This window comes from Acomys minous, assembly GCF_964271855.1.
Source record: "Acomys minous genome assembly, chromosome: 1".
NCBI classification, from domain to species: domain Eukaryota; kingdom Metazoa; phylum Chordata; class Mammalia; order Rodentia; family Muridae; genus Acomys; species Acomys minous.
The window spans coordinates 143,853,411-143,868,975 of record NC_140483.1 but is presented as its reverse complement, the minus strand read 5'-3'; the positions used below and the strand labels follow the sequence as shown (position 1 = coordinate 143,868,975).

General features: G+C 46.4%; 1 protein-coding gene and 1 long non-coding RNA gene across 7 annotated transcripts in view; one reads left to right on the top strand and one right to left on the bottom strand.

Moving 5' to 3' along the window:
* INVS (inversin) overlaps positions 1-15,565 on the bottom strand; it is a 145,399-nt gene that overhangs the window by 12,691 nt on the left and 117,143 nt on the right. For all 5 annotated transcript variants that reach the window (XM_084779473.1, XM_084779476.1, XM_084779474.1 and 2 more), the window contains 2 exons: positions 14,305-14,517; positions 3,646-3,914 (listed from right to left, as the gene is read on the bottom strand). In XM_084779473.1, coding sequence (XP_084635599.1) covers positions 3,646-3,914; positions 14,305-14,517 — 482 coding nt within the window. The remainder of the gene's footprint in view (positions 1-3,645; positions 3,915-14,304; positions 14,518-15,565) is intronic.
* LOC311596251 lies at positions 350-10,602 on the top strand. 2 transcript variants are annotated; one of them, XR_014778792.1, is made up of 5 exons: positions 350-527; positions 7,434-7,516; positions 7,699-7,749; positions 8,770-8,980; positions 10,366-10,602. It is a non-coding gene; the product is annotated as an uncharacterized lncRNA (long non-coding RNA). The 2 variants fall into 2 exon arrangements; XR_014778793.1 differs by lacking the exons at positions 8,770-8,980; positions 10,366-10,602 and having other exon boundaries at positions 7,699-8,196.

Here is a 15,565-nt window from a genome sequence, read left to right as displayed (position 1 = left end):
TGAAATGTTTGCCTTCTCTTTGAGCACAATGAAGATGGTAGAATATGGTTGGGAATGACAGGCCAGAGAGAAGAGATCTAAGGCTCCTCAGCCATCAGCAGCACTAGTGGCCAGACATACTGAGGAGGCCACTTTGGCTTTCTACCCAGTCAACCCTGCCAGTTAAGCAGCCATATGAGTGAGCCCAGGTGACCCACAGCACTCTGAGAGGCAGTGAACTCTTCTTTTAAGCCACTTGGTTTTGGGGTAGTCTCTTATGTCACAAGCAATAGCTGACATGGAAACAGAACCCTCAGAAAGAGAGGTGCTGCCCTAACAGAGACCCCTGACATTGACTTTGGGACTGGCTGGGCAGAAACTGCTAGGACAATGAAGAGACTGCAGTGAAGCTGGGAGAGCAGGAATGGATTACCACGGGGTGCGGTGAAGGGGAACCTTGTTACTAAGGGCGGAGTACCCGGGAGCATGGTCCTTGCAGTAACCTGAGAGCTAGGACACTACACAGTGAATCCGGAGACACGGCTCAGGTGCTCTCCTGATGGAATGAAGGAGTAATGGCTGCTTTTACACTGAAGGTGATGAGGTGTGGGGAGAAAGGAATATAAATAAAGTGCAAGCAGAATTTAGAGAACAAAATATAAAGATCCCAGGATGTACTGGGTAGGAGCTGGAGAGAGAGAGGAGAGGAGAGGAGACTGGAGAAGGATGAGGGTGAGGGAGAGAGAGAACGGGGCAGGGAGGGGGAAGAGGGAGAGAGAGAGAGAGAGAGAGAGAGAGAGAGAGAGAGAGAGAGAGAGAGAGAGAGAGAGAGAGAGAAGGGGGCAGGGAGGGGGAAGAGGGCGAGGTAGAAGGAGGGGGAGAGGGGAGAGGGAGGGGGGAGTGTGTCTTGGGATAAAGATCAAGCCAAAAGTATGGCTGCATTGCCCTTTATTGGGACATCAAAATTATATAAAATGGAACATTTTGAGATTTCTAAGACTCTGTGAGCATCTTCCCTGAGAATTGCATGACACACACGGATGCAAGGTGACTTCCTGAGATATTCACATCCCAGAGGTCAACCTGAGCTTGACATGGGAAGATATCTTAAAATAAGGAGAATCCCAGGGAATCGATGGTCTATAGGCAGGAAGCAGCCTGAGAAAGCTACTCTGTTCCAGTCTTGGCTACTTCTTAAGAAAAGGAAGGGCTTCTCAGGAGCAGGACAAGAGCCAAGAAAACAATGGCACAAGGAGCTGCTGAGGAGGAATCCTGATCAGGCCTCTGCAGGGCAGGGGCCATGCTGGTGAGGCTAGCAGGCTTCCTGACTTGTTCTGGACTGCTGGCTAGGCCTCCTCCTCCTCCACCTGAAGCCTGTCAGCTGCGGCTGTTGTGCTCTCACACCACTGATGTGATTTGAGGCTTGTGGGAGCACGGCTAATGCATCTTTATTGGTTGCTTGATATTTAACCTGGAAGAGTGACACTCTGGAAAGCTTCAGCACATCTGGACTTTGAGCCTGATGTGATCATTCGGATGTGGGGTCAGAAACAGGAGTAAGAATACTTCCCATGTCAGAAATACGTGGACAAGCCGTGGCAAAATGGCTACGAGTTTCTCTCCTCACAGGGTGCGCATAGTAGGAGTCTCTTGTCACTGGTTAGTCTGGGATGGTCTCCTAACTCTTGTTGATCAACAGCGTAGTATGTGCATTCGATAGCCTGTTTCTCAAGAGGTCCTGTAGTTTCTGCATTTGCTTCCTGAGAACAGTGTGAGGGTGTGATCTAGCTTACTGGACGGATGGAAGGATAGTGGTAACAGTGCTGGCTGCCAGACATGTGAGGCAGCCCATCTGAGACAATGGAATTCAGCCTGGGCTCCATGTGAGGGACAAGGCTTCTGGAAGCCTTCTGGGGAACAGGTAAACTGTAGCATCCTGGGGAATGACGACTGGGTGTTCTAAGCAACTTAGTTTTAGTGTGGTGTGTCACACGCAGCAACAGACGACAACAGCAGTCCTGTACTTATCGCTCTTGCAATGTGGTGGGAAAAACAGACAGTCGTGCCAATGACAGCAGTGACGACGGTCTTTAGAATCGGGGAGGCTGGGCAGGGATGAGAAATTAGGACACGGAAGCATGACCTTGTTTAGCGAGGTGATGTGGCTGTGCCAAGGAATAATTCACACAGAAACAGAAAATGTCACCTGTCAAGGCCCTAAGAAAGGTCAAAATATTCAACATGGCTGCCACATTATGGGTTAGAACCATTCGGTGCCAATTATATTGGGACTTTCTTGGGACCGCCAGCTCTCAAATGACACGGAGACCTTTTATTTTAATATGAAAGCTCGGCCTTAGCTTAGGCTTGTTCCCAACTAGCTCTTATAACTTAAATTAACTCATTTATACAAATCTATATCTGCCATGTGGCTCGTTACCTCGTCTCAGTCCCTGGCACCTGTTTCTTCCTTTGTGTCCGACTGGCAAATCTTCTCCCTCTGATTCCTTCCCAGAGCTCCTATCTCTACTGGAAGTCCCGCCCTCCTTTCCTGCATCTACTATTTGCTGTTCAGCTCTTTATTAAACCAATCAGAAGGTGAGGGAAGTGTATGTTTATAAAATATGATCCAGGTGCTGAGCAATTCGAATAAGAAAACCAAAGGACAGTACTCAGCTCTGTAGCAGTACAGAATTAACAATTGACGACACAAAGAAAGCCTTCACACAGTGCATGAAAAGGTCACCCCAACAATGGGCACCTAGTCAATGCCAGCTGAAAAAACCAGTGAACGAAGACTTAAATGACACTGGTGAGAATAAATCCTATAGATTGTTTCATTTCTATCCATAACTACCTTGTAGGGCACGGTACACTCCCATTTTATAGCTCAGTTAATTGAGGTCCAGATAGACAGACTGGATTATTCAAACCCTAAGTGACAGGGAGCTCTTGGAGAACTTTTCAAAATAATTTATACTAAGATATTGTTTGCTTTAAAAAAAAAACTGTATCAGCAGTTGCCTGTCGGTTTGGGGAGGCTTTTTACCACTGTTTAATTTGTAACAGTTCAAAATATTTAAAATGCCTCGTGTAAACACTGGGCCACGATGACAATGATAACAGCTGATCTTCACCAATGATATTTATTTAAAGATTTATTTTTATTATTTTAAAAATTCAGTGTATACGTGTGTCAGTGGGGTGGGGATATGTGAACCTAAGTGCATGTGCCATGAAGTCCAGAACAAAGAGTCAGATCTTCTGGAGCTGGAGTTACAGGTGACTCTACACAACCTGATGTGGGTAGCCCCAGCAATGACACAAGTGCTGCAGCTCCCTAAGTGACAGAGTAGTGTCAGCGTTTCACTCAGTGGTGAATGTATTGATGTTAGCAGACCGAAGCAAGTTACACATGTCATACCCAAAGCCACAGTGCCCAAAACTAGACGAAAAAAAATGCACTCAAAACACTACAAGTCAGTGAAGATAGAGTCCTAGGATGGTTCTAGAAACTACATGGAAGCAAGAGAAAGAAGAAGACTGAGAGCCAGAGGAAACGAACAACAGAAGCCACATCACCACCGGCCTTGGCACTACTGTAATACCTGGCAGGCAAGAAGTCCAGGCCACTGCTTGGCCTCAGAGAGCACAGGCCCAGCTTACCATTTGGCTGTCTAGAGGCTGTTCGTTGAAGGTCTGAGGAACAGTCCTTGCGGGAGGCTCTGCCTGGACAGTGGCCTGCAGACCTGCTGGGTTCTGGGTCAGGGCTCTGGACCGTGTGGCCAGCAGGTGGCTGTTTGCTAGGACTCTGCTTGCTGGGCTCATTCTGGGAGCTGGGTGGGCAAGGGAGGACTTCAGGTTTCAGGGGATCTGTGCTCAGCAGTCCTTTTTGCTGTTCAGCTTCCTTCCGCTTGTTTTCCTCCTCCCGTTTTCTGGAAACAAAGGCAAAGAAGAGAAAAAAGTCAAAAAGGCTTCACCTGCTTCAGAGCCATCAAGAGGGACTGGAATGTCGAGAGGAGCTAGCACACCATGGGATGGAGATGCACTTTCTGAGCTTGGCTTCATCTCTAAGCATAACAGCAACCACCTCCTTGTACCAGACTTTAGAGAACATAGCCAAAACCACCACACAGATCAATTTGTGCAGCTGAGATACACACAGTCTAACCAGGTTACTGGGCTGTTCCTGGAGCTAAGCAAAACTCCACCCTTTTCTCTCCTTGTCCAGCAAGCACAGCAGAATGCCGCCAAGGCCCTCAGTCACAGAGACTGCCTTGAATCTGCTCTACTTGTAAAACAGACCATCACAAACAGAAATGATGACATGGGAAAGTTAACTGTAGACACCTTATAGCTCCAGCCCAGTCAGGCCTCTGAGATGATCTTCAAAACCAGACGGTGCACTGATGGCTCAGCTCGGCAGGACGAGCCAGGTCTAGAGACCAGCAGCAAAGAAAGGCAAAGGCAAGCCATCAACAGTCCCAGAGAGCTGGCTCAGGCCAAACATTGGGAGGGGCTAAGGAAAGGACCTATTGGACCAGTGCAACTATGTAATTGTAGGGACCCTAACATTCCCCGAGGTGGTTCTCTGTGGGCACAAAGGACACAGAATGAAGACTTCAGACCTCAGGTCCACCGTGGAGAATCTTCTACCCAGAAGGGGACAGATAGGAAAAGAGAAACCTACATACAGGCTAGTAAATGCCACTCAAGGTGATTGACAGGTGCTGTGAAGTGGACAGCCTGAAGTACAGGTTACATTTCAGAAGGAGGTGGAGACACCCAGGTGGCTGCAGTTCTGCTAAATGCTGTAGGCAGGGAGAGGGGGCCTCACTCTGCATACAGTGCAGAGGAACAGAGTGGCTATAAGGGAATGGTCCTGGATCTTTCCATAGACATGCAAGTGTGACTGGGCTGGCATCTCTGTGGCTCTTCACAACAAAAAGAGCGGCGGCTCACAGGTGATAAATGAAATTTATTGTTTGAGCTCATTTCTTTTAAGAACCGAAACATCTCCACTTAATTTAAGAAGCCATTACCCAGCCAGGGGCCAGGCTCTGTTAACACAGGCCTCCAGTAAGGTCTGTCACGCGACAAAATGGCAGGTAGCCTGACACAAAGTGATGAGAATATGTAAACATCACGCAGGCTGCTTCCTGGAGACTTCTTTGGAGATGGAACGGTGTTTTATTTTTATTTTTGTAGAACTAAATAACCAGAATTAGCAGAAATGACATTTTCATGAGGGTATTTAACTCAACCTCAGGTGCAAGAATATGAAGGTGTTTTTTTTATAAAGGAAATGATGCATTTAAAAAAATTAAACCTTCCAGGTGTTACAGATATTGAATCCTTGCTCTTCCCAGTCCCGTTGGATCTGGTGGGGGGTAGGGACTTGTCAACATCTTGTGTCTAAATGGGGAAGAAATCACAATTTCCATCTCCTAGCACTCACTTCTCAGAGGCGTGTCTTGTTCCCCTTAAGCCTATCAGGGCTGATTTGCTCTTGATCAACCCGCAGGGCTGCAGAGCCAGATGCACAAACATATCAGCACCCAGCACGTTATGAAGGTAAGTGGTGTGTAAACGCATGTGCTGCCTTGACTAGGACAGGCAAGTTAAAGTGCTTCGCTTACGGAGACTCACAAATTGGAATGGAAAATGTCTAAGGGTGTCTGTTCACTAGATTAAAAATAACCCAGGTCAGTAGAGCACACCTCAGAGTATGCTTATGACAGTGGCTTTGAGAGACAGATCCTGAGGTCTCTGGTCTAATGTATGGATCAATCGCTTGATGATCTTATTGTAAAGAGGTAGAGGTGGGCCTAGCTGGAGGGATGGATCATTGGAGGTGGGCACCTGAAGCTATATTTTGCTCTGTCCTTTCCTGTTCTCCTTCCCTGCTTCTTGGCTGCCACAATGTGAGCTGCTGTGTGCTACCACATCCTCTCCACCAGGAAGGAAGGGTACCACCAAAACCGAGAAGCAAAATCTTTCTTCCTTTAAGTTGTGTCTGTCAGTCATTTTGGTCACAGCAGTGCAGAAGTTCAGTGCTTCCATATGGCAAAGGAGGAAACTAAGGCATAGAAAGCATGTCCAATGTGTAGCCACTGGGCTGTGTCCCAGGATAGCAATACATATAGTCAAACACATGTGTGTGTGACAATGCCATGTTACAATATCAGAAGACTGGGGGCTGCTGAGATGGCTCAGTGGGAAGATGTGGCTTCTACACAAGCCTGGTCACTCGAGTTCAATCTCAGGGTAGAAGGACAGGACTGATCCCCAAAAATTCTCCTCTGACCTCCACATATGTGCCAAGGTATGTGCACCTACATACACATACTATGTATATTTAATATGGAAAAAAAGGACTGTACACTTCTAGAGAGTACCAACTGACTTTTATGAGGGTGTAGGAACCAGGCCCAACTGGACTGCCTGCCTGTCTTGCTGTTTCATGTCCTGTTTCTAGTAGCTTCCATGTCTGTGTTTATGTTGGTTAGCTAGTCATGTTTACAGCTCTGAAAACGCGCCCCTCCCTTCCTCGAGACTTTTCCTCCTGTGCACAATCACCTCTTGAGGGATTTCACCTGGGAGGAGGATTCCTGTTTGGCTGCCCATAAGAAGGCTCTTTGGAACTTTGAAGAATAAATTGCTGCCGCGGCTGTGGCTGCAGCTGCGGATGCGGCTGCGGCTGCTGCTGCTGCTCTCTTAGCACGAAGGACCCGCTGTGTTAGTGTGTGTGTGTGTGTTAGTGTGTGTGTGTGTGTGTGTGTGTGTGTGTGTGTGTGCGCGCATGAGTTAAATCCGCAGCCCCTCGCCCTCGACTCGGTACCGAGGTGGCGCGGGCGTCACAATGAGGAAGTCTCAGAACCAGCAGGAGCAGTTACTGAATACTTATTTTTTCGATTCTTACCAAAACCACATACTGAAAGGCGCACAGTCCCTGCTCTTAAGGAACTGACAGTCAGGTGGGGGAACCTGATCCATACCGTCCTGCAGATAGGGAGGGAGATCCGGAAGGGATGAGTGTTAGGATGGAGGTGTCTACACTGATATGGGGGGATGCAGGAAGCAGATGCTAATTAGACAGAGACAGGAAAAGGCTCCATATGAAGAATGTCAAACTAGGAGAGGAGCGAAGGGAGAGGCTATTCCAGGCTGGGCGAGAGCATGAGCAAAGACTTTGCAGCTCAGCTCTCAGGCAGTCTTTGACTTGGAAGACTTCTCAGAGGCCAGTGCTTCCCCCTGGTAGTACCTGCAGCGATGACAACCAAGCTCCCGCCGTAGGGCTTCTAGTGAGAGCAGCTGGTTGTTGCAGGACACGGAGGGCTTGGCTACAACCTTTCCCCTGGCTGTTGCTTACTATTCAGGGTCTGTCAGATCCTGCTTCTTCATTGTCTCTGAGTAACAGGTAGAGTAACATGTGGTCTTTACTTCCTTCCCAGAGAATAAGAAAATATCGTGTGTCTGGTACCGTTGGCTTATAGAATATTAGAGCTGGAAGGACCTCAGAGATCATTCAGTTCAGGTAAAAGGAAGTCTTTTGTGACTCACCAGTCACTTTGAGAATGAGGGCTAAAAAATAAAGCTGTAGCTCCTCTTTCTCTAAAATGGACATACGCTCTTGACATATGGACCGCTGTGTGTGGCATTAGGACATTCCTAGAGCCTTGAAGCCCATCTGACTAAGGAAACTTTTTTCATTTGCAGATGAGAGACTGAGGCTCTGATGAGTTGGGCTGCATGAAGGAGACCACAGAGGTAACCCCTCCTGGATTACATGACTTTGGGGGCAAAATAGTGAAATGCGTAGCCCAGCCTTGAAGAACTAGGGATGGCCAGGGAGACAGGCTGTAGCAAGCCCTGTTATAAAACCAAAAGACGTCTGTGGTAGGAATGGAGGGACATGAATTGTGAGAAGATATTTAGATTTTCCTCTTTGGCTTTGAGGGGTAGTTTTCAAGGAAAAATCCTTCTGGAGGCTAGGGAGATGGGTCAGCAGCTAAAAGCATGTACTGCTGTGCAGAGGGCCTGAGTTTGGTTCCCAGCATCTAGCGAGGCAGCTCACAACTGCCTGTAACTTCAAACCTAGGGGGATGCTATGCCTCTCTGGTCTCCACAGGCACCTGTACTCACATGCACATATTTAGTCACAGATATACACATATACATGTAAGTAAACATGACTTAACAAAAGAGAAAAGAAATGTCAGACAGAAACCTCACTGATGGAATGTGCTCTCTTGGGAGAGACAAAATTCCCTGTCGTTTGATTTTCTTGAGGACATAGAACTCCTTGTAGAAAGTCCTTGCTTGAGCTTGGTGGGCAGCCTGGATGTACTTATGTAACTCTATAAGGCCATCTCAGTCTCATGCCCGAAGGAAGCCCAGGTCTCTTGGTTTGGGATGACTGATCTTGATGGTTCAAGTCTGAGGGTGCGTGGGCATTGTAGCGGAGAGAAAAGAGACCTGGAGACAGTGTTGGTACAAGAATGAGATAGTGTAGAGTTGTGTTCCAGGGGTCCGATGTGTTGTGGTGACCATAGGATGGCAAGGTGGGAATGTCAAGTGGGCAGCTGAAGACACAGGGTCAGAGCTTCAGGAGGTGATGATGGGAGGACTGCTTAAGGGGCTTTCTAGAGAGATGATCTAATTACAAATATTTTTTGAGAAGGGTCTGTAGCTATGTGGCCCTGGACTCATATGACCCTTCTGCATCAGCCTCCAGTAGCTGAAACTACAGATGTGCTCCTCTGTTCTGGCTCTAATTTAATTTTTAAGGATGAGTACATTTCCAGTAGAAAAAAGGATAGCATTTGTAACAGTGTGAAGATAGGGCTGAGCTCGGTGTGCAGATGATACGATTCCTAAGATGGAGGAAGGAAGAGTGGGACGAGAGAGGGAAATATAATCCCGTAAAAAAGGAGGCTTCAAGGAAGACAGATGATTGACACAAACAACGTTCTGCCTAAGATACTCTGTGCTCTGGCAGGTAAATTATACTATATTTATTTTGGCAGCGGCTCAAGCAGTGCCCTATGAGATATGAAGTGCTTTTAAATAAGTATGGGTATTTCTTAAATAGGAATGTCTAAAATACCTCTTAGAAAATATATCTGTAATCTTGTGTCTATCATGAATTAGAGATCACTTTCCTTCGTGTTTAATGAGACCCTTTCACCTGCTCACGTTTCAAAGGAGATTCCTGATGTCCAAACATGGCTAAATGAGAAGTAGACATGGCGGTGATGCCATGTGCCTAGCACACATTCATCAAAGATGCAGCACAGGACTCGGATTTCTTTCTTTCTTTCTTTCTTTCTTTCTTTCTTTCTTTCTTTCTTTCTTTCTTTCTTCCCTATATGTATACAGTGTTCTATCTGCATGTTCACCTGCAGGCCAGAAGAAGGCATCAGATCACATTATAGATGGTTGTGAGCCACCATGTTGTTGCTGGGAATTGAACTCAGGACCTTTGGAAGAGTGGTCAGTGCTCTTAACCTCTGAGCCATCTCTCCAGCACAATCTTGAAGACAAATTAAATAATGATGTGGGCTTTAAGAAGCAACTTTTGAGAGTTGAAGTGAGACAAATGAGAGCAGTCTCCAAGAGCTTCACCTGGGGGTCTATATAGTGATGAGTATGGAAGGTTGGGTCCACTCAGGAATGAGTGTGGAAGGTTGGGTCCACTCAGGAATGAGTGTGGAAGGTTGGGTCCACTCAGGAATGAGTGTGGGAGGTTGGGTCCACTCAGGAATGAGTGTGGGAGGTTGGGTCCACTCAGGAATGAGTGTAGGAGGTAGGGGTCTACTGAGTGTGAAGGGAGGCTGGGTCCACATAAGGGTGAATGCAGCAAATGGGGTCCACACAAGGATGAGTGCAGAAAGTGGGGTCTATACAAGGATGAGTGCAGGAAGTGGGGTCTATATAAGGGTGAGTGCAGGAAGTGGGGTCTATACAAGGATGGGTGTGGAGGTGGGGTGTACAAAAAATGAGTGGGGTGATGGTTGGATGTTATGAACTCTACTTCCAACACTGACACCAGGAAAGGCATGTCTGTAAGCGAGGGACAACAGCACACACTTCAGCTTTCCCACTTTGTTATGTCACAGTATGATTACAAGCAAGCACAGCTGCCATTTAAGAGTTCCCAAATGTTAACTTCAGAAGCTAGAAGTTAAAAACAAAAAGCTCTTTCTTCCATTGCAGAGGACATCATTGGAATAACAACGAGAGAGGTTTGGTGTGGCCCTTTTCTAAAATCTCCTTGCTGCTTCAAGCCTCTGAATTAGGACACTGAACATGTTATGTAAAGATAAAACTGTAAAGCGCGATGCTGCTTAAGGGGCCAATGTTTAAACCCTGTTCTCTGTACAGGAGATACAACACGTCAGTTCCTAGTCCCCAGCTTTGCACTGACTCAACAGTAAGTTCATTCAAACTTGTGGTCCCTCTGGGAGAGGAAGAAGCTTCTAGTACAGACTTGGGAGTCTCCACACAGCTGAAGAACGCCCCCAAATCAGGTAGTCTACCTCATGACATATCACAGATGAGGAAACCGAGGGCCAGAGAGAAGCGCTGTCTTTGACCAGTCCATCACATAAATCTCAGCATCCGGCCACCCTCCCACTCACTACCCCTCCTTCTCTGCTGGGAAGGGAGTACAGGGAAGAACTCAAGCCTCCTGCCTCTACAAATGAAGCGGGATGGGTTTGGATGAATACATTCCTTTTTGTGGACATAGAATGTCAGCCATGGTGCTGGTGGAGAGTGGCACTTCATATTCAGGTGTATGCATATGCTTATGTATATGACTGGTTCTGAAGGGCTCTTCCATATTAAGCTGCAGTTTATGGAACCATCAATAGGAGGAAATAAAGCAGTGCTTCTGTATGGTTTTGCTTCCTTTAGTTTCTGTTTCGCACTGTGAATCAGGGATTAAAACAGTAAATAGAAAACTCTAGAAACAACCAATTTCTAAGTTTTAAATTTTGTGCCATGCTGAGCAACATTTTGTTTTGAGGGTCACAACTGTGGTGCCACAGTGCTGTGTTCACAAAACTTTCACATTTAATAATGCCTCCAAAACACCAGAGCAAAAATGCCAAAAAAACAGGTCTGTCAAAGAGGGCTTTCCTCAAGTGAGAGATTTTTTTTTTTAAGTGAAAGATTTAAAGATATTTTGAGAGAGAAAGAACCACATTCTTGTAATGTTCATATGATATGTTGTTAGCATGGTTCTACTGTATTACTGCGTAATCTCTTACTGTGCCTCATATATAAGAAAAACTTATTATGGGCACATATGAACAACAATAAACCAAGTATGTCCAGAAACTGCTCAACTTATGACAGCTCTGGAAAGCTAATGGTAATGTCAAGTGCCCTAAGACACCTAGTGAACATCAGTGTTCAGCGACAGGAGGTACGAACAGCATCAGTTGTTTACTCAAGGCGAAGGCTGAGTGGGAGGAGACTGTTGCTCCACAATATGACAGTCTCATACTGGGGAAACATCACATTTCAAGGTATCACTTTTGAATCCTGAATTCATTACCTTTACAACATCTTAGGTCCAAAACTGTAAGTGAACTAGCGTAGTCTGGGGACATCTGTACAGGCTTTGATGCTATTCAAGGTGTCAGGCATTCACTGGAAGTCCTGTAACAATCCATCAATGGGGGTCCCCTTCTGGTACAATATTCCACCCCAAATAGCATTCATTTAAAACTAAAGATACTTTGTCATGTGTACAGTTTCCTTACAGCTGTTACCCACAAGCAGAGGACTTGTAAAGCAGGCTAAAAAAAGCGGCGTGTAGAGGCTTTAGGCTAAGCAGAGTGAAGCCAGCCTCACTAAGAGTGCGGAGAGTGCCAGCTGAGAGTGGCAGTCCACACCTGTGCACTCTGCCACTCAGTGGGGATAAAGCAGGAGGGCCAGGGGCTCACAGCCAGCCTGGGCTACATAGTGAGTAGCATTTAGAAAGGGGGTTGGGGTGGCTGAGCGATGCTTAGTCTGTAGAGCACTTGCCTTGAAAACATGAGGTCTTAGTTTAGGTACCCAAAACATATGTAAAAATCCAGACACGGTGGCGCTCTCTTGAAGACGCAGTAGTGAGTATGTGGATGCCAGAAGACCCTTGAGGCTCACTGGCTAGCTAGTCTAGCCCAATTGCTGAGCTCCAGGCCAACTGAGGAACCCTACCTCAATGGAGGGGAACAGTGTTTGTGAGACTGATACCCAAGGATGTCCTCAGCTTCCACTCATTGTATGAAAGTGCACATATGAACATACATACATGTGTATACATACATGCATAAAATAGAGTATAATATACTGTTCCCTGTGATGGCAACTGTGACGGCCATACTTGCTTGTCAACTTGACTACATTTGGAACTAAAGCCCCAAAATGGAGGGCACACCTGGGAGGGATTTTTGCCTAATTTGAAATAGGAAGATCCTCTTTAATCTTGATCTTTGAAACAGGAAGACAAATCTTTCATCCAGATCGTCTGAGCTGGCCAAGTTGTGCCTTTAACACTGATATTTAATCTAGGTCTAATCTGGGCCAGACCTTTGCTAGAAGCCTGTAAGGACATCGAAGAAGGAAGCCTTTGCTCTCTGCCTGCTTGCCCTTGACTTGCCAGCAAGTTCATTCCTTCACTGGCACTAGAGCCTTTGGTCTACTAAAGACATCCAGTCTCATGGGCTGAACAAGGCAGTAAGCACCCCTCCAGGGCTGCAGTGCCAGGCAGGAGCCTCCAGATTCCCGCCCTGTTTGAGTTCCTGTCCTGACTTCCTTTGATGATGGATTATGATGTGGCAGCATAAGCAGGACAGGCCCTTTCCTCCCAAGATGCTTTGGTCATGGTATTTCATTACAGCAACAGTAACTTAAACTAAGACACCAACTACGTCAGCATCTCCAGAGTCACAGAAAACGATGCTTCCTGCAGGCTTACATTACAGCTAGCATTCCAGTACACAGCAGCCTTTCACTTCTCACCAAGTATCTTCTTTTATTTTAATGGTTCTTTATCACACTTACACTTCTCTATTGTGGGAAAGAAAAATTCAAAAGCTGAGGACTCAAGATTTAGACACTCAAGACACAGCCAGGAAGTTCCCCCAGGAACACTCACCTACAGCTCCATCAGCAGGGTATTTGTTAATATAAGAAGTTTCAGATATTTAAAATACTTCTGTAACAGTTACTAATCAATCACAGATTAGAACTTTTGAGAAGAGACACCATCTGTGATGAACACGGTAGACACTTTCGGTTGCCATTATTCCCTAAATGATATCTTGTAACAATGATTTACATGACATTCCTATTATATTAGGCATTATAAGTAATCTACAGATGGATTAATGTAATTGGAGGATGGGTATAGGTCATCGGCAAATACTCTGTCATTTTATGTAAGACTTGGGCATCGCTGACCTTGGAATCTGCGGGAAGTCCTGACTCCTTTGCCTGCTCCACATGCACTCGGGACAACTGTATTTACAGAGGTTTGTTACGAAATGGGGAGGAAGAGCCAGTTATCTGCACACATGGTTGCTTTAGTTAAATCAAAACCAGACTTAACATTCACTTAATAAAAGTAGGTTAGATATTAGTTTCTTTAAAAAAAAAAAAAACTAAATAAAAAGGGGGCTTGAGCTCAAACATGACTGCCTGAGTTTAACCTCTAGAACTCAGGGCTTTAAAAGGCAGGCAGGGTGCGGTTGTGCACATTTTTATTTTCAGCACTCAGGAGGCAGAGGCAGGCTGTTGTCTGTGAGTTCAAGGCCTGTCTATTCTATATAGGGAAACCCTATCAAGGAAAAAAAAAACATAAAAAGGCTGCACATATTCCCTTACATACCTGTAATACAGTGCTGGCTGGGGGTGGGGGGGAGCAGACCCTAGGGAATTTCTGACCAGCCAGGCTAGCCTACTTAGCAAGCAAGCTTAGGTCAGGGAGAGAACCTGCCTCAAAAACCAGCCGGATGCCCCTGAAGAATGACACTGAAGTAGTCCTCTGGCTTCTGTGAGCACATGCACATGTGTACCTACACACACACACACACACACACACACACACACACACACACACGCACATGCCAGGAGAGGCAAGAAGGTAAGGTCTCTTGTGGTAGTTTACACTGGGCCTGCCTCCTTCCTTAAGGCCTCCGTCCTCTGAGGACAGAAGGGAGAGCAGAGCCAGCAGGCTCTACAGGCACTGGTCCATCCAGAATCCTGGCCCCCCTCACCTCCCACCAGCTCCCCTCCTCAGCCAAGAGTGACCTGAGCGTTCACACTTACTTGGCTGCAGCGTCTTTTCTCAGCTGCTCATGCTTCATGAGGAGGTTCTTCCGGTCTCGGAAGGCTTTTCTGACCTTGTACCCTTTGTAGACAGCTTGGATTTTGAAGGCAGCGATGTCTTGTATGGCTGCAATAGACAGGGCACCATGTTCCAGCAGGAACTGGATCACCTCGTGGCGCTCGCCAAGCAATGCATAATCAAGGGGCGTGTACCTGAAGTTAGAGAAGACCGGATGTGAATGGTGTGAGTCAAGGCACAGTGAAACTGACTGTCTCGGCATCTAGCAGAAAGACCCCTGCTCAGGCGGGAGGTGGTGGCGCGCCTTTAGTCCCAGCACTCAGGAGGCAGAGGCAGGTGAATCTCTAAGTTTGAGGCCAGCCTGGCCTACAGAGTGAGGTTCAGGATAGCCAAGGCTACACAGAGAAACCCTGTCTCAAAAAACAAACAAACAAACAAACAAACAAACAAACAAACCACCCTCAATTTCCCAGGCAGAACCTTCTAGTCTGCGCTCCCTTTTTCTCTAAGGATACAACACATGAGGCTGCGGAGTCAGCCTGTGTGCAGCTGAGCGCTGGGGCCACATTTGAGAGCAGTGCTCTCAACCAGTCTAATGACCCTTTAGTACGGTTCCTCATGTTGTGGTGACCTCAACCATAAAACTATTTCGTTGCTACTTCATAACTATATTTTTTCTTCTATGAATCATAATGCAAGCATATGATATGTGACCCCTGTGAAAGGGTCGTTTGACCCCAAAGAGGTCATGACCCACAAGTTGAGAACCCCGAGTTAACGGCTGTGAGAACATAAGACCACTCCCTTCCTGCTATGTGCCAACTGATTCCCTACACCTGCTCGAAAAGGCTCTTCAAAATTATTTTTCTGTAATTACTGATAATTAATGCTTATGAAAAGAAGCCTGTCTTCAGACAGTGGAGACTGGCTCCATGGCACAGAGGGTCCCTGCAAGTCACTGCAGGTGGCTGGATTGTTGATTAAATGGTGCGGGTACAACCGGGGAGCCACCTGGGTAAAAGAGCTTTTTTGTTTGCTTGTTTTTGAGACAGAGTTTCTCTAAGCAGCCATTAAAGGTATGTGCAAGCATGCCCAGCTAAAGAGAATCTTGTATACTAAATGAGTCTAGATTTACATATAAGAAAAGAGACCATGCATGCACTGGAGGGTTCCGTGGAAGACTGGAGAAATTGTAAACAGGAAGTCCTCTCTAAAACAGTGATATGAAACTTAAGAGACCAG